At 43.8% G+C, this 24,076-nt stretch overlaps 1 protein-coding gene across 3 annotated transcripts in view; it reads left to right on the forward strand.

Moving 5' to 3' along the window:
- The first annotated feature begins 1,574 nt into the window (after positions 1-1,574).
- XPNPEP1 (X-prolyl aminopeptidase 1) overlaps positions 1,575-24,076 on the forward strand; it is a 54,750-nt gene continuing 32,248 nt past the window's right edge. The window contains exons 1-4 of one of the 3 annotated variants that reach the window (XM_036265022.1): positions 1,616-1,678; positions 3,131-3,326; positions 9,906-9,994; positions 15,178-15,302. In XM_036265022.1, coding sequence (XP_036120915.1) covers positions 15,186-15,302 — 117 coding nt within the window. In that variant the 5' untranslated portion in view covers positions 1,616-1,678; positions 3,131-3,326; positions 9,906-9,994; positions 15,178-15,185. Of the gene's footprint in view, positions 1,679-3,130; positions 3,327-8,363; positions 8,410-9,905; positions 9,995-15,177; positions 15,303-24,076 lie in introns of those variants that run through there. The other 2 variants (XM_036265021.1, XM_036265025.1) reach the window with 2 other exon arrangements.

Genomic DNA, 24,076 nt, shown 5'->3' on the forward strand with positions numbered 1-24,076 from the left:
GCTTATTGAATAACAATTAGAATTTCAAGCTCTTGAAGGCAGCAGAACCTGTTTGATTATAGGCCTTCACCAAGGACAAAGCAAAAAACGTGGTCACTTTCATTTAGCAAATATTTCTTAAGTGTTGACTCTGTGCCAGGTGCCATTCTAAGTACCAGGGTCATAACAATAAACAAGAGAGCTACTGTCTGTACCCTTGAGGACTTCATATTCTGGGGACAGTCATTCATACAGAAAATATACATGAACTTAATACATATCAAGTATTGCTCATTAAACAAAACAGACACAATTCCTGCACTGATGGTTATTGTGTGTGTGTGTGTGTGTGTGTGTGTGTGTGTAAGGGGGGACAGAATACAATACATATATACAATTTTTTATCATGTAAAAAGGCAAAAAATGCTATGAAAAAAATAGAGCAGAGTGAAGGGGGATTAGGAATGTTGGGGGAGGTTACAATTTTAAATAGGGGGTCAGGACAGGTCTCATTAAAAAGTGATACTTAAGCAAAGATTTGAAAGTAAGGTTAGGGAAAGATGAGGGAGTCCCTGTATTTGGGGGAAGAGCAAGTCCAAATGCCCTGTGGCATGAATGTACCCAGCTTTTCCAAGGATAGCAAGTAGGCGGATTTAGTTTGAGCAGAGTGAACAGGTGAGGACAGAAGTTAAGGGGCAGATCAAGTAGAGCTTTCAGCCTGCGTGAAATGAGGACCCATCAGGCTAAGTGCTAAGCAGCAGAGGGACATGATCTCAGACTGCAAAGGACGGACCTGGCTGCTGTGTTCAGGCTAGACTGCAGGTGCCTGGTGGCAGTAGGGAGGCCAGAGCAATCAGTCACGTGGGCTAGGCAGCAGTGACAGAGACCGGAGGAGGCGGTACAGCGCGGGGTGGTGAGAAGTGGTCGGATTAGGGATCTGTTTTGAAAACAGGGCCAACACGATTTTCTGACAGACTTGATGTGGGGTGTGAAAGAGGAGGAAGGGATGGCTCTAAGATTTTAGCCTGAGCATCTGGAAGCACAGAGTAGCCACTGGCCGAGATGGCGAAGACTGTTTGGTGGCGCACGTTTCTGTTCTGGTGCCTAAGGGCCAGGAGCGCCATCCGCACACGTTACGTTTGGGGTGCCTATTGGCTATTTAAGTGGAGTGGGCAGCTGGATTTTGAAGCTAACTAGAGAAGTGATTTTGGAGACAACTCGAAAAGCCTCAGGAAGTGAGACCCAGCTGAGACACCTCCAGAACTGGTCGCGCGTCCTTCCCCTTCGCCTTCCTCGGAGGGCGGCTCGTCGCGCCGCAGTCATTTCAGCCAACAAAGCCCTTATTTTTCCTCTGTGGGGAATGGTGAGAAGAGTGAACAGAAATGACACGCCGCGACCCGGCGTCCACCCTCTAAGTCACAGCAATGAAAGAAGAAATGGGTGGGGATCGCCGCCCAAACTCCCGGTGGTGGGCGGGGCCAGCGCGTGGGCGGGGCCAGCGCGTGGGCGGGGCCGCGGCGCTCTCCACGCCACTGGCTGGGGCGTGGCCCGCCCGGCGTGCGCGCCTGGCAACCCGCGCGCCAGCCGGCCTCCCTCCCTCCGTCCCTTCCGCGGGTGATCAGCTGGTCTGTGCACCCCTGACGTGGATTGGGGCACGTCACTGCCGAATGGCAGCCTCCAGAAAGGCACCGCGAGTAAGGTGAGGAGACTCTGTCCGGGAGCCGGTGTCCGGGCGGCGCGCGGCGGCCCGGGCCGGTGTGCGCGTGTGGCAGTCCGGAGGGCAGGGACCGCGGATGCCGAGCGGCGGGCGGCCCGCGGCAGTCGGGAGAAGGCCCGGGCTTGCTGGAGCCCCCGGAGCGAGAGCTGGGGGAGGGAGCCATGCAGCCGGCAAGTTCCGGTTTGTTTCTGGTGGGGCCTCGGGCTCCCCCAGGCTTCCTGAGCCCGAGTTCAGTCCCCGGATGAGTGTGTCCGATGAGATGCGGGGTTCGGCCCGAGGGGCCGGTGGCTGTCGCCGCTCCCGGCCCAGCAGGAAGGCCACGCTGTTGCTGGAAGTTGACGCCCCCTGGCTCCTCTGACGAGTCCCTGCCCTTGCTCCAGTAACCTGGGACTCTGATCCTCAAATGACCATCCTGACAATACTGACACATGCAGTTCGCCTGATTGATCTGTCACCATAACAAAGATAGGCAAACGCGCCCCCCTCTCCCCAAATGGTTTCTGACGGCTGTGGAAGGCAGTCTTTTGACATAATCTCCAAGGAAACTCCCATCAGTAACCTGTCTTCCCCCGGCATACAGAGATACACGTTAAATACATTTGAGCCTGTTCACCGCCCCCGCCCACCCCAAACCAGGGTACACTTATCACAGCAGCTAACAGAGTGGGAGACAGAGAGACATTCAGTGTTCACATCGGCCAGAAGCCAGACTCCTTGGAGATCCACATGGGGTCAGCCATCCACCAACCAGCTGAAACTTGAGTGAACACCCTTGGCCGCATGGCCAGGCTTATTTGCTGAACACAGACCCTGGCTTGTGCTTGTTTGTGAGTGGACAGATCACAAGCCCAGCTTGACTTGGCCTTGGCCTTGCCACAGCATGTTAGGGATGAGAACCATGCCTGCCCTGTGGAAGGGTGAGGTGAAATGTGGCAAACCTGCATGTGGAAGGAGCTTCCTGCACGTTAAATGCTGAAAATGGGGTCAGGCAAGCTAATAATGATGAATTAGGTCCTCGGTGGAGAGCCTTTGAGGACCAAGGTGAGGACACTGAGAGGTGGAGAGAAGAGAGACCATTTGTCCCAGGTACCTCCCCTAGTGGCAGAATTTGAGTGCCACTCAGTGTAAAAATAACTCAGTTTAGGTGATGGAAATTGAACTCAAATGGACTTATGTAAAAAATGGTTGACCTGGCTTCTAGTGCAGCTGAGTCTAGTAGAACAGCACTGGCATCAGACTTTCCTCTCTTTCCCATCTCTTGGCTCTGATTTCTTCATTGTTGGCTTGATTGATAGGCCGGCTTTTCCTATGGCAGGTAATGACTGTTCTAGGCTAGCAGCAGAAATAGAGCCTTCTTACTTAATGGTTGGAGCAGAAATCTCAGATCTGAGTCTCCCTGGGCTGACTTGATCTTTTTGACCATTCCTGAACCAGTCATTGTTGCTGGAGGGATGGATTGACCAGACCTGGGTCCCAGAACTTGGTGGGTGACTCATCTCAACTCTGGACTGGAAAAGGAAAACCAAGGTGTTCTCATCAAAAGAAGAAGAGATGGATTCTGGATAGGCAGAGATTACCCACATCTCCACCCTTGAACTTGTTCCATTCAATCCTTATCTCACCTCACCAGGTATGACTGAGCATCTTGGTGGTCCTTGTTTTGACCCATCCTGAGGGATAGATTCTTACCGTGGGCTGGGGAGAGCTGGAGGGTAACAGGAACCTTGCTGGGATTTCCTTAAAAAGAGAGGGAGAAAAATGTGCCATAAGTGTTTTATGCAAAAGATTGAACAGAAAGTTCTCTGCATGCTTCCTCTTATCCACCTCATGGCACTTCATGATGTTGAGGAAGTGTAGACTGAGGAAGCCCTGGGAACAGGAAGAGCACTGACTTGAATAGGGAGCCTTGGACTCTCGTTCTAGCCTTTCTCTGTCACTAAATAGCTGTCAGGCCTTGAGAAAGTTGTTTGATCGACTTTTTGATTATGAACAATCTTGTTATGAACATTTGTGCACAAGTTTTTATGTGGGTTTATTTATTTATTTATTTTTAGAAGTATACTCAACCATACTTTAATAAAGTCTTTCCTTGCTAAAATACATATTTTGGTATATTTGAACTAATATCACTAAGAATACTTCTGTTTTTTGTTTTTCTTTAAAACTTATCTTTATTGTTGAATGTATTACAGATGTTCCTCCTTTTTCTCTTATTGACCCCCTCCTCCCCACTCCCGCCCCCCCTTCTGTCTTTTCCCATACTGTTGTCTGTGTCCATTGGTTATGCATATATGCATATAAGTTCTTTGGTTTATTTCTTCCCACCCCTCCCACCCCCCCTTACCCTTTGAGGTTTGTTAGTCTAACAACCAATTTATACTTCTTAATCCCTTCACCTTTTTTACCCATTCCCCCAACCGCCCTTCAATCTGGCAACCAAAAAAATGTTCTCTGTATCTATGAGTCTGTTTCTGTTCTGCTTGTTCATTTTGTTTGTAGATTTAATTGTCAATAGACGTATTTATTGCCATTTTGTTTATTCATATTTTTGATCTTTTTGTTTAAGAAGACCCTTCAACATTTCATGTAATACTGATTTGGTGGTGATGAACTCCTTTAGCTTTTTCTTGTCTGGGAAACTCTTTATATGTCCATCGATTCTAAATGACAGCTTTGCAGGATAGAGTAATCTTGGTTGTAGGTTCTTGCTTTTCATCACTCTGAATATTTCTTGCCAGTTCTTCTGGCCTGCAAAGTTTCTTTTGAGAAATCAGCTGACAGTCTTATGGGAGCTCCCTTGTAGGTAACTAACAGCATTTCTCTTGCTGCTTTTAAGATTCTCTCTTTGTCTTGAACCTTTTGCATTTTGATGATTATGTGTCTTGGTGTGGACCTCCTTAGGTGCATCTTGTTTGGGACTGTCTGTGCTTCCTGGGCTTGTATGTGTGTTTCTTTCACCCAGTTAGGGAAGTTTTCTGTCATTATTGTTTAAAATAGGTTTTTAATTTATTGTTCTCTCTCTTTTCCTTTTTTTTTCTTTTTTTTGGTACGTGCCCCTAGCGGGAATTGAACCTGGGACTCTGGTCCACAGACCAATGCTCCAATCGCTGAGCCAAACCGGCCAGGGCTCTCTCTTCTCCTTTTGGCACCCCCATGATGTGAATATTGATATGCTTGAAGTTGTCTCAGAGGCTCCTTACACTATCCTCATTTTTTTGGAATCTTTTTTCTTTTTCCTGTTCTGATTGGGTGTTTTTTTGCTTCCTTATAATCCAGATCGATGGTTTGCTTTTTGGCTTTACCTACTCTACTATTGAATCTCTGTAAATTATTCTTTATTTCAGTTAGTACTTCCTTCATTTCTGAGTGGTCCTTTTTAATGCTCTTGAGGCCCTCTCTAAGTTTACTGAAGTTCTCACTAAGTTCATTGAGCATCCTTATAAGCAGTGTTTTGAACTTGGCATCTGTTAGATTGCTTATCTCCATTTTGTTTAGTTCTTTTCCTGGAATTTTGTTCTGTTCTTTCATTTGGGACATGTTTCTTTGTCTCCTCATTTTGGCTGCCTCCCTGTGTTTGTTTTTATGTATTAGGTAGAGTTGCTATGTCTCCTGGGCTTCCTAGGGTGGACTATTGTAGTAGGTGTCCTATAGGGTCCAGTGGCACAGCCTCCCTAGTCTCCCAGCTGAACCCCTGAGGTGTATCCTTCGTGTGGATTTTACACCCTTCTTTTGTAATTGAGTCTTGATTGCTGTTACCATATCAGTGAGAGGGTTTTACTCAGGCTGATCAGCTGCAAGGACTGGCTGTGCCCACTATCCACCAACCTCTGACTGCCTTGGAGGATCAGCTGTGCAGGGGCCCACCACACAGAGCAAGACTTACTTCAGCAGGGTTCTGGTACCCACTGAGTCCATTCCTTGAGTGTGTCACTTGTGGAGGTGGTTGGGTGGTGGTGCTTCGATGTGGTCTGAAGCTGTCCACCGGGTGTGCTGGCTCTGGGGCCAGGTCAGCCACTGCCTGTGTTCTACCTGGGGCCACCAGGCATAAGCTACAGAGTGGTTTGCAGATGGCTGCTTCTTGTGCTGGGCTTGGAGGTGCCCAGGCAAAGCCAAGTTGTGAACCAAGGCTGGCTGCTTCTAGTGCCAGGCCTGGGGCCACTTAATGAGAGGTATGGGCCTTACTGAGACCAGATGCTGCTTGTTTGAGAGAATTTAGGAAAATCTGAAGCAGGATCCAAGACACGCCAATCCTATGGTAAAGCCACTGGGAACAGCTTGGGAGGGCCTGAAAGTTGGGCGGGGCAGGGCCTCAGGGAATCACTAGGGCAGGGCAAACAGTGTGAGCCAGGTTGCTGGAGTCCCACAAATGGCTGTCCCTGCTGGCTTAGTGGGGGAAGGGCTCACCAAAGGAACAAAGGCCTCCAGCAGCAGGCTGTCCAGGAGAAAAGCCCCCTCTCCAGTGCCAAATAACTCAGTTCTTCCCTGTATGTCTCTGGCGCCTTTCGAGCTGCCTCCCCCACACTGGAGTTTAGAGGGAGCAATTCTGAGTAAGTCCGAGCGCAGGTCCTTTAAGATGAGCTGCCTGGGGCTTCAGCAGCCTCAGCCTCAGTTCCCGCTGGTTTTTACAGCCAGAAATGATGGGGACTTCTCTTCCTGGCACTGGAACCCTGAGCTGGGTGCCTGGTGTGGGATGGGGACCCCTCACTTCTTGGGGAGGACCTTCACAGCCAAGGTATCCTCCTGATTTTTATCCACTACACGTAGGTGTGGGAACAGCCGGTTCGTGACACTGCCCTCCTACCAGTCTCGATCTGGCTTCTTTAATTTCATAGTTGTAGGACTTCCATTCAGCTTGATTTCAGGCAGTTTTGAATGATGGTTGTTCTGTAGTTTAGTTGTAACTTTAATTTGGTTGTGGGAGGACGCGATACTGCGTTTACCTACACGGTCATCTTGACCAGAAGTCCACTGTGGGTTTATGTTTTCAGTTTCTACACCTAAGAGTGGAATTGCTGGGTCATAGGTAACTGTATATTTAACTGTTTGAGGAACTCTGGGCTGTTTTCCAAAGCCGCATTACCACCATCAATGTCTGGGGGTTCTAATTTTTCCACATCCTTGCCCTTGCCCTTACTCTTCTTATTGTCTGCTTGTTTTTTTTTTTAATCCTTACACGAGGATATTTTTCCATTTATCTTCAGATAGAGTGGGAGGGAGGGGGAGAAAGAGAGAGAGAGAAAGAAAGAAAGAACATCGATATGAGAGACACATTGCCTGGTTGCCTCCTGCGTGACCCTGACCAGAGCCAGGGCTAGGAGCGAATCGTGACCCAGGTACGTGCTCTTGACCGGAATCGAACCCGTGACTCTTTGGTCTGCGGAGCGATGCTCAAACTGCTGAGCCAAACCGGCCAGGGCTCATTTCATGTTCTTTTTAAAAAATAAAATTTTTTTTTCTTTATTGATTTTTAGAGAGAGAGGAAGGGAGAGGGAGAGAGAGACAGAAACATTGATGAGAGAGAACATTGATTGGTCGCCTCCTGCATGCCCCCACTGGGGATCCGGCCCACAACCTGGGCATGTGCCCTGACCAGGAATCGAACCGGCGACCTCCCGGTGCATGTGTCCACGTTCAACACTGAGCCACACCAGCTAGGCTCTTTTCATTTTCTTAATGGTATCCTTTGAAGCAAAAACCTTTTGTTTAACGTTGTCTAATATAGCTGTTTTCTTTTGTTGCTTGTACTTTTGATGTCATATCTAAGAAGTCATTGCCTAATCTAAGGTCAGGCAGATTTATGACTGTTTTTTCCTAAGAAAACATGCTTATGATCTGTTTTGAGTTAATTTTTGTATATGATTTGAGGGTAGAGGTTAAGCTTTATTTTCTTTTACATGTAGATGTCCAGTTGTCCCAGCATCATTTGTTGAAAGAACTATTTTTCTCCATTGAATGGTTTTGGCCCCCTTGTCAGAAATTAATTGACAGTAAATATAATGGTTTATTTCTGAACGCTCAATTCTGCTTAATTGATCTAGAAGTCTGTCCTTATATGTCAGTACCATATAAAGCTATAATTTTATTAGCTTTGAAATCGGGAAGGTGACTCCTAAATTTGTTCTTTTTCAAGGTTCTTTTGGCTATTCTGGATTACTTTCATTTCCATATGAATTTTAGGATCTACTTGTCAACTTCTGCATAGAAGCTAGCTGGAATTGATGTATTGACTGTAGATTATGATGTGGAGTATTGCCATTTTAACAATGTTAAGTCTTCCAGTCCATGAACATAGAATGGCTTTCCATTTATTTAGGTCTTCTTTAATTTGTAGTGTTTGGAATATAAGTTTTGCACATATTTTTTAAAATTTATTCCTACATATTTATTGTGTTGATTCCATTGTGAATGAACTTTTCTTAATTTAATTTTTGGATTGTTTATTTCAAGTATATATAAATACAATTGATTTTTTTATATTGGCTTTATATCCTGCATTCTTGATGAGCTTATTTACTCTAATTTTTTTGTGTGAATTCTTTAGGATTTTTTATAGTCAAGATAATGCCATTTACAAATAGATCGTTTTACTACTTATTTTCTAAAATGGTGTCTCTTATTTCAATTTCATTCCTGATTTCCCTGGATAAAACCTGTAGTGCAATGTTGACTAGAAGTGACAAGAGTGGACATGTCTATCTTATTTCTGATCTTAGGTAACCACATATCAAATAACCTTTCCCCTTACGTCTCTGACCCTCTGTTCTCCTTGACCCTCTTTACTTTTTTTCAGAGAACACACTCACTACCTGACGTACTATATTCTTGTTGTCTGTCCTCTCCTATCTTTCTCTCCCAGTAACGCCCCGCCCCCCCATGTAAACCTCTTGAGGTCAGAGGTGTTGTGTGTTTTGTTCACTGTTGTGTCTGGAATAGGGCCTGGATTATAGAAGAGTCTCAGTGAAAATTAGTTGACTGAATGGACTTGAAAGAGAAATCCTCAGGTACCAGAAATTTAGTGGAACTTAAAGCCTGAATTTTGGGGGGAATTTAGCTGGTAAGCTGAGCCTTGGGGAGGTTAACAGATGCTATAGGTCTTCGTACCAGGGGTCCAGGGCATCAGACTTTTCCCATATTGGGGACAGGAATTTTTAGTGCTAATCTCCTAGCTAAGAACTTAAAATAAAAATTAGTCTTTGGGAGCAAATGACATTGACAGTAATGCTTGTACAATCCAGGACACATCTTATTCTCATAGATAAAATTGTCTCTACTGAAGATAAGGTTGTAGTGAAAGATTACAAAGCCCACAGGAATGACCCATCAGGAGGAAGCCAGTAGACACAGCAAACTTGAGGATTACTATCCCCAGGCCTTCTAGTGGAAAGTCTGAAATGAATTATAAAATAAGGGCCCCAGACAATTAAAGATAAGAGAGGGAATGGAAATCATAGTGAAAGAATCGGACACATGGCCCTGGCTGGGTGGCTTAGTTGGTTGGAGCGTTGTCCTTTACACCAAAAGCTTGTGCGTTTGATCCTTGTTTGGGGCATGTACAAGAGGCAACAGATCGATGTTTCTCTCTCATATCGATGTCTCCCTCTCTCTGTCTCTCAAATCAATAGACATATCCTCAAGTGAGGATTTAAAAACAAAAAACAGTAGGACACTATGAAGAAAGAACAGGCAAATTTGAAAAAGAACCAAGAACGTGTACATGTGACAAAGTCATTGCAAATAAAGTCTTTATCCTAGTTCAGTGGTTCTCAACCTTCCTAATGCTGCGACCCTTTAATGCAGTTCCTCATGCTGTGTGTGGGCATACCTGCATGTGGGCGGACCTGCCTGGAGACCGATAGAGGAGCGGTGTCTCCGTTTCTAAGACCATCAGAAATATGTGTTTTCCGATGGTTTTAGGTGACCCCTCTGAAAGAGTCGTTTGACCCCCAGGTTGAGAACACTGTCCTAGTTAAACAGGAGGTAAGACACAGCTGAAGAGAATTCATGAACTATAGGCTAGGCCTAAGAAGGTTTACCTGTCATGGTGAGGTTTTATTGGAGGATTTCATTTATTTCATCACTGATACTGGGGTAAGAGTTCTTTGGACTCATGAAGGAAAATTGCTCTGTCAAGTTGATGCCCTTTCTGACTTAGCCTTGCCACGTTTACTGCGGTCAAAGTCTGCTATATCCTGTTCTTTCTCTTCTTAAGGGCGAGTCATCGGGATTTTCAGCTGAAAAACTTAAGAATAATTGAACCTAACGAGGTGACACACTCAGGAGACCCAGGTGTGGAAACAGGTAATAATTTTGCCTATTATTAGATAGAACATCTCAAAAGGATTTTTTCTCAACCCCAAGGTGGGAGAAAAGAGAAGGTAAGGGTTTAATAATTAATCATGGCTAGGGGTGGGAGGATGTAAGTCTGGAAATTAAAAATCATTTTGTTTCTTGGCTTCCTGGGTAGTTGGTTACTGTTTTTAAGTATTTACTACTTTTTTTAGGGTAGTAAGTTAGAAAATAAAAGTCATGGCATTTTCCATTCTAGGGGTAGTTGTGGTGGTGATAGGTTATTATTGAAAAAGTCCTAGTCTAGTTTTTCTAATGTCTAATATAATCTTTTATTGACTGCCTTAGAGGTTAGCTTTCAATTTTAATCAAATGATTATGAAATGAGAAAAGTCTGTAGTATGCAGGGTGGGGCAAATGTAGGTTTATAGTTGTGAGTATGCAAAACAGTTTATTCTTATTTTCTTATTAATTATTGAATTATTTTCCATATGAACAATTGTAAACCCATTTTTGCCCCACCCTGTATTATTGTGCTTTATTAATTGAATATACATTCAGAAAAATCCTTTTGAGAAAAATTTCTGAATCTATACCTTCCTTCTCCCCAGAATCTGTTAATTGTATTGTTGGGTTGCTAGAAACCTGCATTCTGAAAAATGATGTGTTTCTGTATTTTTAGCCCTTTCCTATGGACTATCCAGGAGAACCACAAGGTTTCCTTTTAGCTGAGTGAAAAATCAATCCCTTGTAGCACACTAGATACCATGACTAATCTCTCTTTGGAAGATCCTTTTTCTTTAAGAATATAGATGTATGCTACACATTTTGGGCCATATAGGGAGGGAGGAGAGACAGAAGAAAGAAGTAATGGGAAAAAGAGGAAGGAAAGAAAGGGAAAAAGTGATAGAGACATCAAATTTAGAAGATGAAGAGAACTTCTCTTTTTTTTATGTATGAAGAAATAGAGGTTCAAGGACTTCACTAGTCTGAGGTTGCAGATCCTAGCCAGAAACCGGAACCCACTTGTTTTGATGCCATTGGTCTTAGAGCACTTTAAGAGAGCCTCTGTTGTGGTCCCTTAGATAATACGGTATACTAGAACATGGGCTTGGGAATTAGACCTAGGTTCTGGTTCTTAATGATCCAGTTGACTTGGGCAAGTGTTTAACTCTTATACCTTTATCTGAAAAATGGGAGTAGTGAAACCTCCCTTGGAGTATTGGGAGAATTAACCACTAATGTATGTAAAGCCCTTGGCCCTTGCCCAGCCGTGGGACAGTGACACAAACCACCACCTCTAAAGCTATTGATGCTGGAAGAGCAGCTTCACATCTGTGTGTGTGGTAAGCTGAAATTGGAGAAAACCAGCCCGTTCTGTTCTTTCTTATTTTTTTTATTTTGAGAGTACATTTATTAAAGCTGGAGTCATGAAACAGGAAGGGCTTAGGACAGAAGAAGCAACAGGAGAGAGCCTAGGCGGGGTTGCTTTGGCTCCTTAGAAATGTTATAGGAAAGAAATGAGCCTAGGCGGGGCTGCTTTGGCTCCCTGGAAAGTCAGAGAAAAGGGGCCTTGGAGACAGGTTCAGGGGGTTAGCCCATGGTGAGCTGCTGCTGTCTTCTGCTTTCCTAGTTGCAAGTCTCATGGGGCCCCTTAGAGTTTAAGGGATACATGCTTGTGGGGGAAGAAGAAGGGGAAGGAAAGACTTGGCATGCTCCCTGGAGGGGAGCGAGCTTCCCCTTCTATTCTAATAACAAGACATGCAGGAATCCCAGCTGGTGCTTCAGATCCAGATTCAAATCATATTTCTTGAGCTCCTACAATGTACCATATGCTGTGCATGTTACTTTCACACATGTTGTCATGTTAAACTCTTCTAGCCACCCAGTGAGGTAAATAGGATGTGCTTTTCATGTACTTCCAAGGAGTGAAAAGTCTTATTTGTGATAAAGGCTGAAGGTTTAGGAACTTATTTCTAAAAGCAGACCCACATATGCAAGAGACTTTTAAATGAGTCACTTATTTTAAAGCATGATTTAAAAATACTTGGCAGTGTATGGGCTGATGTTACATCATGGGCTAGGTTTGTTGCTCTTGGCTTTCCACTTCCCTGCACACCCTGATTAGCTCTTGGCTGCTTCTGACATTTCTGAAAAGTAATGGGATGTGGAAGGAACAGATGCTATAATATGACATCTTCTAAGATCCTAGCTTTCTTTCACTGAAGGTTCATTGCTATTTATTATACTGAGTCTGAAAAGATCCTAGATACAAAGTTGTGATATCCATGCAGCCATATTTGAGTGAGCATACATCTGTGTTAGGTGCTGGGCTAGATAATGGATTCAGAGATGAAGATGACATGATCCCTGACTTAAGGAGAGGCAGTATATACACCTGTTGCACGATTTATCACACTGTTCTCATAGTTAGTTAATTATGCATCTAACTCTAAAAATTGCAAGCACATAACATTTACTATGTGCCAGGCACTGTTTCTGAGTGCTTTAAATATAGTAACCCATTTAATCCTTACAAAAATTACCCCGTGAGGATCTCCAGCCATGCCTTTCATCTTCTCTATCTTGAGTGCCTTTTTAACTGCTGCCACCTCAGTGGCGGGGTCTTATAATTGTACCAGCTTTGTCCCCTCCTCAGCTCTAGCTGCTCCTCCACTCAGTTATTTTCAAGGCATGTTGTTCTTGTGGCCAAAGCTGTCTCAACACCCAGCTCGTTGGACCCACAGGAGTGGTAGCTGCTTCCACTGCCTCAGCAACTGCGTGTTGCTGTTATTGCTCCATCCTAACTATTGGTTACAGTATTGGGAGTTTATTCTTCTCTCTCTCTCTTTTTTTTAAATCCTCACTGGAGGATATTTTTTCTATTTATCATCAGATAGAGTGGGAGGGAGGGAGAGAGAGTGAGGGAGGGAGGGAGACAAAGAAGGGGCTGTATCTGACCAAGGACACCAGGCGAATGTGAAGGATGAAAAGGAAGGATCAGGGGAAGTGTTAAGAGTGGTGATGGGGGCAGGTGGCATTGTGGACGCAAGTGTGAAAATGCCACTGTAATAGAGTAAAGCTGATGATACGGATGCTTTTAAGGAGGGCTGTCAAGTTGGAGAATATGATAATAAGGCAGGAAATGGTGATGAGGGTCAGAAGGGGGTGATGAGGAGATGGGTTATGGTACTTGGAAGCAGAGGATGTCTTTGACTAACTCCATTTTGCCTTTGATGGTTTGCAGTTTGCAATTGAGGATTTTGTGCTCATCGTTGGTTCTGTTGACTTTATTGATGAACTTAGTGACTACTAATGTTGAGACAGACTACAGTCAACGCTATAAATACTCAGTCAGTGCTATCAAAGTCCTTAAGTCAGAATGTGCCCAAATACAAACCAGAGTCTATAAAGAAATTAATGATCTTGAAAGAAAATATATTGGCTTCTATCATATATTTGCTTTTAAAATTCCAGAGGCCCAGGCTGTACTCTAGACTAATTAAATCAGAAGTTCCCCAGGTAGTTTTGATATGCAGTCCAAGTTGAAGTACTGCTCCAAAGGAAGTCTACATTTTTTCTTGACGTAAGAATGTTAAGTTACTCAGGAGCACGGTTTGGAAACACGCTAAGTCTGTTTTGAAGCTCCTGAAGGTGTCATAATGAAGTTTTCAGATGCTGGCACACTTATGAGGTCACAACAGGCTTCATTTTGAACTCAGTGAAGGTGTTGACATATAAACTTAGGTCAGCCCAGATATGTCTGCTCCCTCTTTTTCAGATAGGTGAAAAATTATAGACTCAGTACATCAGATAAAACAAAAGGATGCCTTTCTGAAAAGTATTCAGAAGCAGCTGTAATGCAAGGAACATGGTCATGTTTGAATTGTGAATAGGACCGTTTCCAGTGACTCTCTTTGAGTACCGTTGTCCTTCGGATATTCTTGAGGTGGAGCCCTGAGGCCTGTGGCTGAAGCTGCCCTTGCTGCAGATCATGAATGGGGCACTTTTTCATTGAGTCCTAAGATCAATCTGGTACCTCATAGGGGAATTCTATTGGAGATAATCTTATTGACTGATAGATGGAAGCCCTAGGTGCTGGTGATGAAGGAGAATGAAGCAGATGAAAACGTTAAAGAACCAAAAAGAGATCCATATGTAGCAGGGTACATGCCACAGTGAGTTAGGATGACAGCCCTTGAAGATAACCTGTTGTAGAGTTGCCTCAATGGAACTCCATTATTTGGAGCATTTTGAAACAGAACATTTTCAGTTAAGTAAAACATTTTTTACTTGTTTAAAAAAATGGGTTGGCAAAATAAAAAGCACTGATAACACCAAATTCTGGCAAGCATGTAGAGCAACAGGAATTTTTATTTATTAATGGTGGGGATGCAAAATGAATGGCTTTATTCAAAATATGCCCCTTTAAAATATTTTTTAATTGATTTTTTTAGAAAGAGAGGTAGCGAGAGAGAGAGAGAGAGAGAGAGAGAGAGAGAGAGACAGAAACAATGATGTAAGAGAGAAACTTTGATCAGCTGCCTCCTGCACACCCCCAACTGGGAATTGATTCTGCAACCTGGGCATGTGCCCTGACCGGGAATTGAACCAGCACCTCTCAGTCCATGGGATGATGCTCAATCCACTGAGCCGCACTGGCCAGGCTAAATATACTCTTTACAGCAATCATGCTCCTTGGTATTTACCCAAAGAACACTTATGTCCACACAAAAACCTGCATATGGATGTTTTTGGCAGTTTTATTCATACTGGCTAAAACTATGTAATTTTTAATTGTTTTATTGTGTACTATTGTATATGTGGTAATTTATTTAACCAGTCATGTATTTTCCCTCCATATTCTTACTGCTATTAGTAAAGATAACACCTATGCCTTTGTATACTTGTTTAATTATCTCCTTAGCATAAAATCTCAGAAATAAAAGAGGTAACTAATCAGTTTGGAAATTAGTATCAGTAGCTCAGATTTTCTTGCCACAAATGGCTTTTGGAAGTGGTGTTTAAGAACTGTAAACTTTAGAGTTTTTGTCAGCTTTGGTTTTAGTCTGATGTGGGGTGGTCAGTTTGAAGCTGCATCTGAACATACGGGTGCTCCTCTAGGGCTCTGCTTGAGTAGTCATGGAGTTGCCTGGGGCAGGCTGGTTTTGGAACAAACTCTCCTGTTGTTGCAGACGGCAGAATGCCTCCAAAGGTAACTTCAGAGCTGCTTCGGCAGCTGAGACAAGCGATGAGGAACATGGAGTATGTGACAGAACCGATCCAGGCCTACATCATCCCGTCGGGAGATGCCCACCAGGTACTAAGTGGAGATGGGCTGGAACTCATCAGTCTGTCCTCTCATTTCCTTCTCCCCTCCAGACCCAGTGTGTTTATCAGATTCTAGTTGTCAACCCACAACCAAGCATGTCTAGTCCGCTTCCACTGAATGCCTGTTGATTTGGTTCTGGCTTCCTTGTTTCCAATGGATGCCCCAGATTTTAATGAATGGTGGGAGAATTAGTGGATAAATAAAGGGGCAGAAGTCTGGACCTTTCTGTTGCTGACACACTTGACCCCAACTCCTCTGTCACACCCTGTTCCTAGCAGAATTGTCTGTCCTTGCTCCCTTCTCTCCATTCAGACTGCCCTGTCCTCTGGCATAGCTAGGAGAGGATTTATAAAGTCATTATTTATCTCTACCCTAGCAGGTTTTAGAGATGATTCTGAATATCACCTCCTCCTTCCCCCCAACCTCCATCTTTCATGGAAACAACTCAATAAGTGCCCTTTACCTCTGACAACACTAGTGATTTAAATATGGGAGAGTTGGGTTTTGAGAGGTGGAGGCCTCATGTTATGGGACTGAAAGGTTGAAGGATGAAAGGATTCTAGGATCTACTCCTTTAGGTCATTAAGTCAGCAAATTTTGCTTGCCTGTTTATGGTCATGGTGCTAAAGGGTTATAAAGATGAATTTAAGATTGAATTCATGCCCTCACTGTGCTTATGTTTTAGTAGAGAGATAAGACAATATACAAAGTGCTGTTCTTCCATAGAGTCACCTATACATATACATTTTTTTATAGCTTTTGTGCAAGGCACTGCCTTAGGTATCGTACATGACACAAAGATGAGAATGGCCCTGGTCTCAAGAAGCATATAGTTTAGTAATGGAGTTAAGATATACATACACATGTCTGTATTGCAAGGTAAAATTTGGAAGCACCATCAAGAACATCTGGACAGAGGGCTGTGGAAGTTTGAGGGTGAGAGGGGAGGATGATGGAGGGCTTCATGGGCAGGGAGGCATTTAAACTGGACCTTGAAGGATGGGTGGAGTTGAACAAGTGGTGGGTGGAGAGGGATTCTAGGTAAGGAGGATTATTAGGAGTAAAGGCAGAGAAGCAGGGAGGTTTAGAGTGCTTTTCAGAAACAATGTGGCAAGTTCCCTAGCAAAAGCCCAGGGAAGTAAAAAGCAATAGTGGGAATATGGTTGATGTTCTAGGAGTCTTTAGTTGCAGGTAACAGAAACCGCCTTGAGGTACTTGAGCAATAAAAATGCTTTATAAGGGTTTAGGGTCAGGGCCACTGCACTGGCACAGCTCCAGGTTGTCGATGGTGCTTCCTGGAGTTGTGCATTGTCAAGGCTTCAGGTAGGGTGTCTAGTGGACCTGAAGGTGGGAGTGTAGCTAGTCTTCAAGAGGAACTGGGATGGGAAGGGTTTTAACTCTTGGTGTAGATTAGTTCCTTTCTCATGCAATAAGGTAGATAGTAAATAGGTTGCCACCCAGCAGTTCCCACATTTATATCTTTTTATCTTACTCTCAAGATACCAGATTGAGATAGTAGCTTGGTGTTTATCCTTGGTCCTGGGTGTGTGTGTGTGTGTGTTGGCATATGGCACAGACATGACTGATGAGGGCCCACCATGATGGAGGGGGTGACAGATGAGGGTATTCCTGTTTGAGCAAAGTTCCCCAAAGATGTCCATTTTTTCTGTCTTCCATTCTGCCCCTCCCTAAAGTTGCCAGACCACATAGTTGTGACTATATCAGACCAATAGTGACCTGGGGACAACATCAAGACTGGACTCCTGTCCGAAAACATGAATTTTCTTGGCCTCAGGAGCAGATGAAGGACTGAGATAAATAATAACTAAAGGGATTGGGTGATTTGAGGCAATAGCATGAAGTTCAGGATCCTTTGGTGTATAGAATAGCATTTCCAAAACCGTTTCCTACAACATTCCTGTTGTGTTTCTGAAGGTGTTCTACAAAAAATTTATTCAGTGGTCAAGAAAACAGTGAAGTGAACTGAATAGTGCCTTTTTAAAAAATTACGGTTAAAAAGCTTAACAGTAAGTTTGCCTCTTTGTTTTAAGTGTACAGTACTATAGTGTTAACTATATGCACATTGCTCAAAACTGAAACTCTATACCCATTGAACAACTCCCTTCCTCCCCCTACAATCACCATTCTATTTTCTATTTATAAGAGTTTGCATACTCTGTGTACGTCATAGAAGTGGAATCATGCAGTGTGTTTTTTGTGTGACTGGTTTATTTCACTTAGCATAATGTCCTAAAAGTTCATTCATGTAGCTCATGACAGAATTTTCTTCTATTTTAAGGCTGAATAATTACATGGTATTTATATACTACATTTTTTTATCCATTCACCCAACCTCTTGACTCTTATGAATAATTCTGCAGTGAACATGGGTGTGTTCTCTCTAAGATCCTGTTTTTCATTATTTTGTGTGTATACCCAGAAGATTGATGGATTATATAGTAATTCTATTTTTAGTTTTTTGAGGAACCTCCATACTGTTTTCCATAGTGACTGCACCATTTTAAGAGTCTCATGCTCTACCGACTGAGCTAGCCGGGCACTCCTAACTGCACCATTTTACATCCCCACCAACAGTGCACAAGGGTTCCCATTTCTCCACACCCTTGCCAGCACTTGTTATTTGCTGGGCTTTTGGATACTGACATCTTAATGGGTATGAGGTGATATCTCATTGTGGTTTTGATTTGCATTTCCCTAATGATTAATGGTGTTGAGCATCTTTTTATGTGCTTGTTTGCCATTTGTGTATCTTCTTTAGGGAAATGTCTATTCAAGTCCTGTTTGAATAGCTTCTTAACTGTAGGATTTCTCAGGGCCCTTACTATATTCTTGTGCATTGTGCAACTGTAAGGATTGGATGAAGTATTCAGCATTTTTCAGACTTAAATGTCCATGGAATTCCCACAGTTGTCTCAGGGGTGGCCTACGGGACTAATTTTTCCATGGAATTCCTTGGTCTGGTGATCCACAATAGCGCTTGTCATACCATCATGGGGTAGAACTTGCCCCTTGAAGAGGTGAGAGGAAGGGGAGATAGTGTGTGGAGAGGGAAGGTCACTGAAGATGAGTGGATGTAGACATGGATGAAGGGGGAGTAAGAGAGCACGAGGTGTGAGTATAGGAGGAATGGAAGACTGAGCTGGAAGGGGGGCTGGTGGCATGGGAGGAAGCTGGCGCGACTGGGTACATTAGTGTTACATGTAATAGTTAGTGGAGAGGTGAGGAGAGACTGGTGAGGTTTATGGTGGGGTCGATAATGGAATTCTTCCATTCACCTCTGTTCTCTGGAATAGATGAACAAGGCTCAACATCTTCATAGGAACCAAAGTTTCGTCTTGATCAGGGACTGGATGAGTAAGTAGTTTGACCAACACAGCCTGGGCCTGAGTCATGGGAGGAGGCATAAGCAGAGGAACCAGATACCCAACTATTTAAAAGGGCAGACTTGAGCTTTGTCCTCAAGGGGTTGGATTCCAGGTTCCATGGCTGGCTTCTTCACCTCCTTTTGTCCCAGGCCTCAGCTTTTGGACTTGCGCTTCATGTCATATGGACTCTGCTGAATTCACAAGGGATGTTTCTTGTTTTCTGGCTTTCAAGCATCAGGCCGTTTGCCCTGGGCTGATTTGATTGCCCCCTGACCGATCTCAGTATTGGGCAGGCTGGTGGTTCCTGTGGCTAGAGTACTTTATGTGATAGTTGCTTTGGGGTCTTCTGTAAGTTCCTCTATTAGCCAGGGTTCTCCAGAGAACCAATAGCATATATAGAGATATTTAAATGTAGAGAGACTTATTGTGAGGGATTGGCTCACACAATACCAGCTCTCCTGATTCTCAGGTCTTTGGGTTCGGACTGGAACTGTACCAGTGGCTTTCCTGGTCCTACAGCTTGTAGATGGCACCAATAGTTGTAAGTCCCTGTCTGAATTGAAGACCTGATAATCTGGAATGCTGATGTCCAAGGGCAGGAGCAGGTGGATGCTTCAGCATAAACAGGATCAAGCAAATTTGCCCTTCCTCCACCTTTTTGTTCTATTCAGACCCTCAGTGGATTGGATGCTGCCCATATACATTGATTGGTGAGGGCAATCTTTTTTCAGTCTGCTAATTCAAATGTTAATCTCTTCCAGAAACAATGTTACAGATATAACCAGAAATAATATTCTACCAGCTAGCTTTCTGAGAAACCCTCAGCCTAGTCAAGTTGACACATAAAATTAACCATCACAGTCTGCTAGAACACTGTTGCCTGAAATTGGGTCTCCCCCCTGAGAGGGGTCTCCCAGACTGTCATGGAATTCCAGCCAAAGATGCCTAACAGTTCTAACTTTGTGTATGAACCTTCACCTCTAGGAAGGCCTCCTTGTATGGAAAGATTTGACCTGTGAGTCTTACTTGAATTAAAAATGGAAGGTTTTGGTGAAAGGTGTGTTAGAAGTTTTGTAGTGTTGGTATTTCAGTTTCAGTTTTGTTTTGCCTGGAGTTACTATGCAAATCCATATTTACTAGTAGGGGAGATTCTTACAGTCAAGGCAAGTCTATCTTGATATTCTTGTTTCTGGAGTCTGTTCCTGAGCCAACTTTCTGTCAGCATAAAGCTGGTTTTGGTCCAGTATCCTTACTGATTTTCAAAAATTCTCTTTGATAGTACATAGGGACCTAATATACACCCAGAACTATTCCTTGTTAAAATTTTGGGAATGGCAGTGATGCTGGCCAGACCACAGGTGATGTTCTAGGCTTTCCTACATGCTTCATTACTTAATGATCCTGGGATGTTAGAATTGGATGGCTCCTGCCTAGACCAGGAAATTGAGGCTCTTGTCCTAGGAAAATGTGTTTTCCAGCAATATCCTAAAAACACAAAAAGTAAATCTTGCTCTGTATTAGCTGTCATTTGTCGCAGAAGTCGCTGTTTAAGCTTTGCAAACTTACAGTCCTGTACTAGTGCTGTCCTCATTCCCTCCCCCTCCTCCACCATTTCTTTTATTATCTTTTTTTTTTTTTTTTTTTATCCTCACCCGAGGACATTCCTCCATTTTTTGTTCAGGTAGAGTGGGAGGGAGAGAGAGGAACAGAGAAAGAGAAACATCGATGTGAAAGGGACACATCGAGTGGCTGCCACCCGCACAACCGACCAGGGCCGGGGACAAACTGCAACCGAGGTACATGCCCTTAGCGGGAACCGAACCCGGGCCTCTCAGGACTGCAGGCCAACACTCTAACTGCTGAGCCAAACCGGCCAGGGCTCTTTTATTATCTTTAACTGTCATTTCTGTGGCTGCAGCTTAGCCACCTGCCCGTAAGGCAGGAGAGGTTGTGTTGTGTTTATTTCATATGTGTTTCCTGACTGCCTGCTCAAGGCTAAGTATTGGGGCAAGTGCAGACGGTGAGTGGTTAACATATAGGTAAGCAGAAGGGCTCTGAAGACTGTCTGGGTTCAGACGCCAGATTTGACACTTAATTAGCTGCTTGACCTCAGGCAAATTACCTCAAATTCCTAAGTATCAGCTAAACTCTTGGGGTCTCAGTCTCCCCATCTGCAAAACGGGGATTGTGATGCATCCAACCCATAGGACTATTGTCAGGATGACATGAGTTAGTAGATGTAAATGCTTATAGCATGTTTGTCACCTGATAAATCTCATTACATTACTATTGCTGCTGCTCTTGTTACTAATATAGAGACAGATGAGGGAAAATGCCCCCTAGAGAGATGTTAAGAGAAGATAAACCACAGTCACAGATGCTAACACAGAATGTTAGGAAAGCACTGGATCAGCACTGAGTAGCCCATGTGTAACTTTTTTTTCTTTATTGATTTTAGAGAGAGAGGAAGGGAGAGGGAGAGAGATAGAAACATTGATGAGAGAGAACATCAATTGACCACCTCCTGCATGCCCCGCACGGGGGATCTGGCCCACAACTTGGGCATGCACCCTGATTGGGAATCGAACCAGCGATCTCTTGGTACATGGGTTGATGCTCAACCACTGAGTCACACTGGCCGGGCTCATGTGTAATTTTAAATATTCCCATAGCCATATTTAACAACAAAAAAAAAAAAATCCCAAACAGTGAAATTTATCTTAATATATTTTATTTACCCCATTATGTCCAAAATATTATCATTTTAACACATCATCAATATAAAAAGATTATTAACAAGCTGCTGTTTTACATTCTTTTTTAAATACCAAGTCTTTCAGTTTGGTGTGTATTTTACATGTACAAAACCTCTCAGTTTGAATGTAAAATGTTCATTGGAAATATTCTGTATTCACAGAATTTACAGTTGAAAAACTGGACTTGCATACCCAAGTTATTCTAAATATACTTAAAAGTTTTCTAGTAACTGAATCTTGAGCATCAATTTTAAAATTTATACTTAAATTAATTAAAATTAAGCAGAATTAAGCATTCAGTTTCTCAGGCACATTGGCCATGTTTTAAGTGCTCAGCGGCCACATGGGGCTGGTGGCCACTGTGATGTTACAGCGCAGATTTAGATTAAGTGTGGACTGAATTCATAGTTGAGAGGGAATGTTAAGCTGGCAGGATCAAGGAAAGCTTCATGGAGAAAGTACATTTAATTAGAATGTGAACCAGTAGAATTTAAATGCTTGGAGATAGAGAGGTACAAGAAATACCATGAGCAAATCCATGAAAGTAGAACATGAATAATGATAACCTTGAAAAAGGAAGAAAAATAGAGGCCAATCGTGAGTGTCCTTGACTACCAGAGTCAGGAGTGTAGCTTTTGTTAGATAGTAGGGATCCATTGAAGGTTTTTGAACAAGGGAGTGACATGACCAACCAGAGGAAGCAATGTTTAGTGTGGACTGGAGAAGGGGAAACACCGGAAACTGAGGAGCCTGTTAGGAGGCTATTACAGGGTCCCAGAGTTGGGGTACAGAGGGCTTGGACTTGGGTGCTGGCTTTAGGATCAGAGAAGAGGGCAGGGTTTGGAGGAGAAGAAGTAGAACAAAGATTGGACCTTATGGGCAGATAGATGGCAGAGGGTTTTGGGAAGTTTGGAACCCAGTGTTTGTTGTGCCTTCCACAGAAAGAAATGAGAAGTTCTGAGTTCCTTGTTTGGGTTTCTGTGGAGAACCTGGGGCATAGTAGGGTGACTGTTCAGTGGATTTCTGGGTCCCTGCCAGGACTGTGAGGACAAGGAGGAAGGGTTTGCTTTGTGTGTGACCTGCCACGGCAGCCTCCTCAGTAACAGAGAGGCCGCTGCTCTTTGTGGCTCTTGTTCTTAATTGCTTCATTTCAGACTAGCTTCAGGGTTGATGGGATTTCTCCTAGGGTGGGGAAGGGAGGGTGTTGGAGAATGAAGGGGAATCTTTAGTTCTGTTTTTTGTGTATTTTCCAAAACACAAATACAGACACCCACACCCTGTTCTGTGTTAGAGAGAAAATGTACCCCAAATGCATGATTACGCAAGGACTTGGCACTCCAGGGGTCTGTTTCTCTGGAACACTGAGGGTTTTTTCTGTGTAAACTCTCAACAGGGGTGTGGTATTAATGAGTTTGGGCCCAGGGGAACATTTACAGTGAGGAATCCTTCATTCTCTCGTAATCTGACTGCTTTCATGGACCATCTAAGTCAGGCGTGGAGATTGGTGGGCACCACTGGCCCCACACCAGGAGAAGCGTTGGTTGGGGCTGGGGTTGTGCCAACATGCTTTTTAGGAATCTGAATTCTTCATCCTCCCCATCCGTAAGGCCCCATAGTCCACTCTTGTCAAAGGGTCACATTCTGTCAGGGGTGACTCTGCCAGCTGAGTCTTTGGCTGTGTTTATGCTTCTTCCTTCTGGAAGACATGAATCAGATTTTCTTAAACTCTTTGGATCCTATTCCCATTCCTCCTGGAATCACCTTCCTGTTTTGTTTTGTATTTGTATTTCTTTAACAGACGCTCTCCTAGGGTGCGAGTAGGGGTTTTTATCCCAGAGCGATTTTATCAGCTCTGTTAACTAGAGTAATGCTATCTGTGGCAACACATCTTGCAGTTTCAGTGGCCTGGCACTGTGGAGCCTTAGCTGTTCTTCGTGTAGCAGTCCAGAATGGGTGTTCCTGGTTGGTGGGCGGCTGTCTTCCACCAGGGAGAAGTGTGACTTAGGGCCCTTTCTGTTCTATGACACCACCATCCTAGCTGGCAGAAGGGGAAGGAGTGTGGTGAAGACACACTCATTTTTCCTGCCCTGACCCAGATATTACTTACACTCACATTTCAGTGGGGAGAACTAGTCATGTGACCCCCCCAGTAAACGCAATGGGACCAGGGAGATGAAATCCGGATGGGAAGGAAAACTCTTACCAGTAACTGTACCACAAGGAAAGGGCATGAATCTTTGGGGAGCTGTTTTCCCCGTAGACTTTGACTTGGTTTCATTTAAGAGAGAAGAAAATGCCCAATATTGGAAGTTACCTTAGTATTTGGGGACAGGTAGCCCTTGTCTCCATTCACAATCTAACCTCTGGAACTTCCTATGGACACATAGCCATTTACTTATTTGGTTTTAGAACCTAGTATGTCTGAGGCACTATGACAGACTCATGGCTTATGAGGGTGAAGGGTTGGGTTGGGGGAAAGATATCATCACCCCAGTGTGGGCCCAAATAACTTTAGTTTTGCTTATCTCACCACTCAGCGATCAGCCTTGCTTACCCCATTCCATCTGCATCTGGCCATGTTGACTGCACTTCTTAAAACCCAGCTTTTATCATGTCAGCA

This window comes from Molossus molossus, unplaced genomic scaffold (assembly GCF_014108415.1).
Source record: "Molossus molossus isolate mMolMol1 unplaced genomic scaffold, mMolMol1.p scaffold_m16_p_17, whole genome shotgun sequence".
Lineage (NCBI taxonomy): Eukaryota > Metazoa > Chordata > Mammalia > Chiroptera > Molossidae > Molossus > Molossus molossus.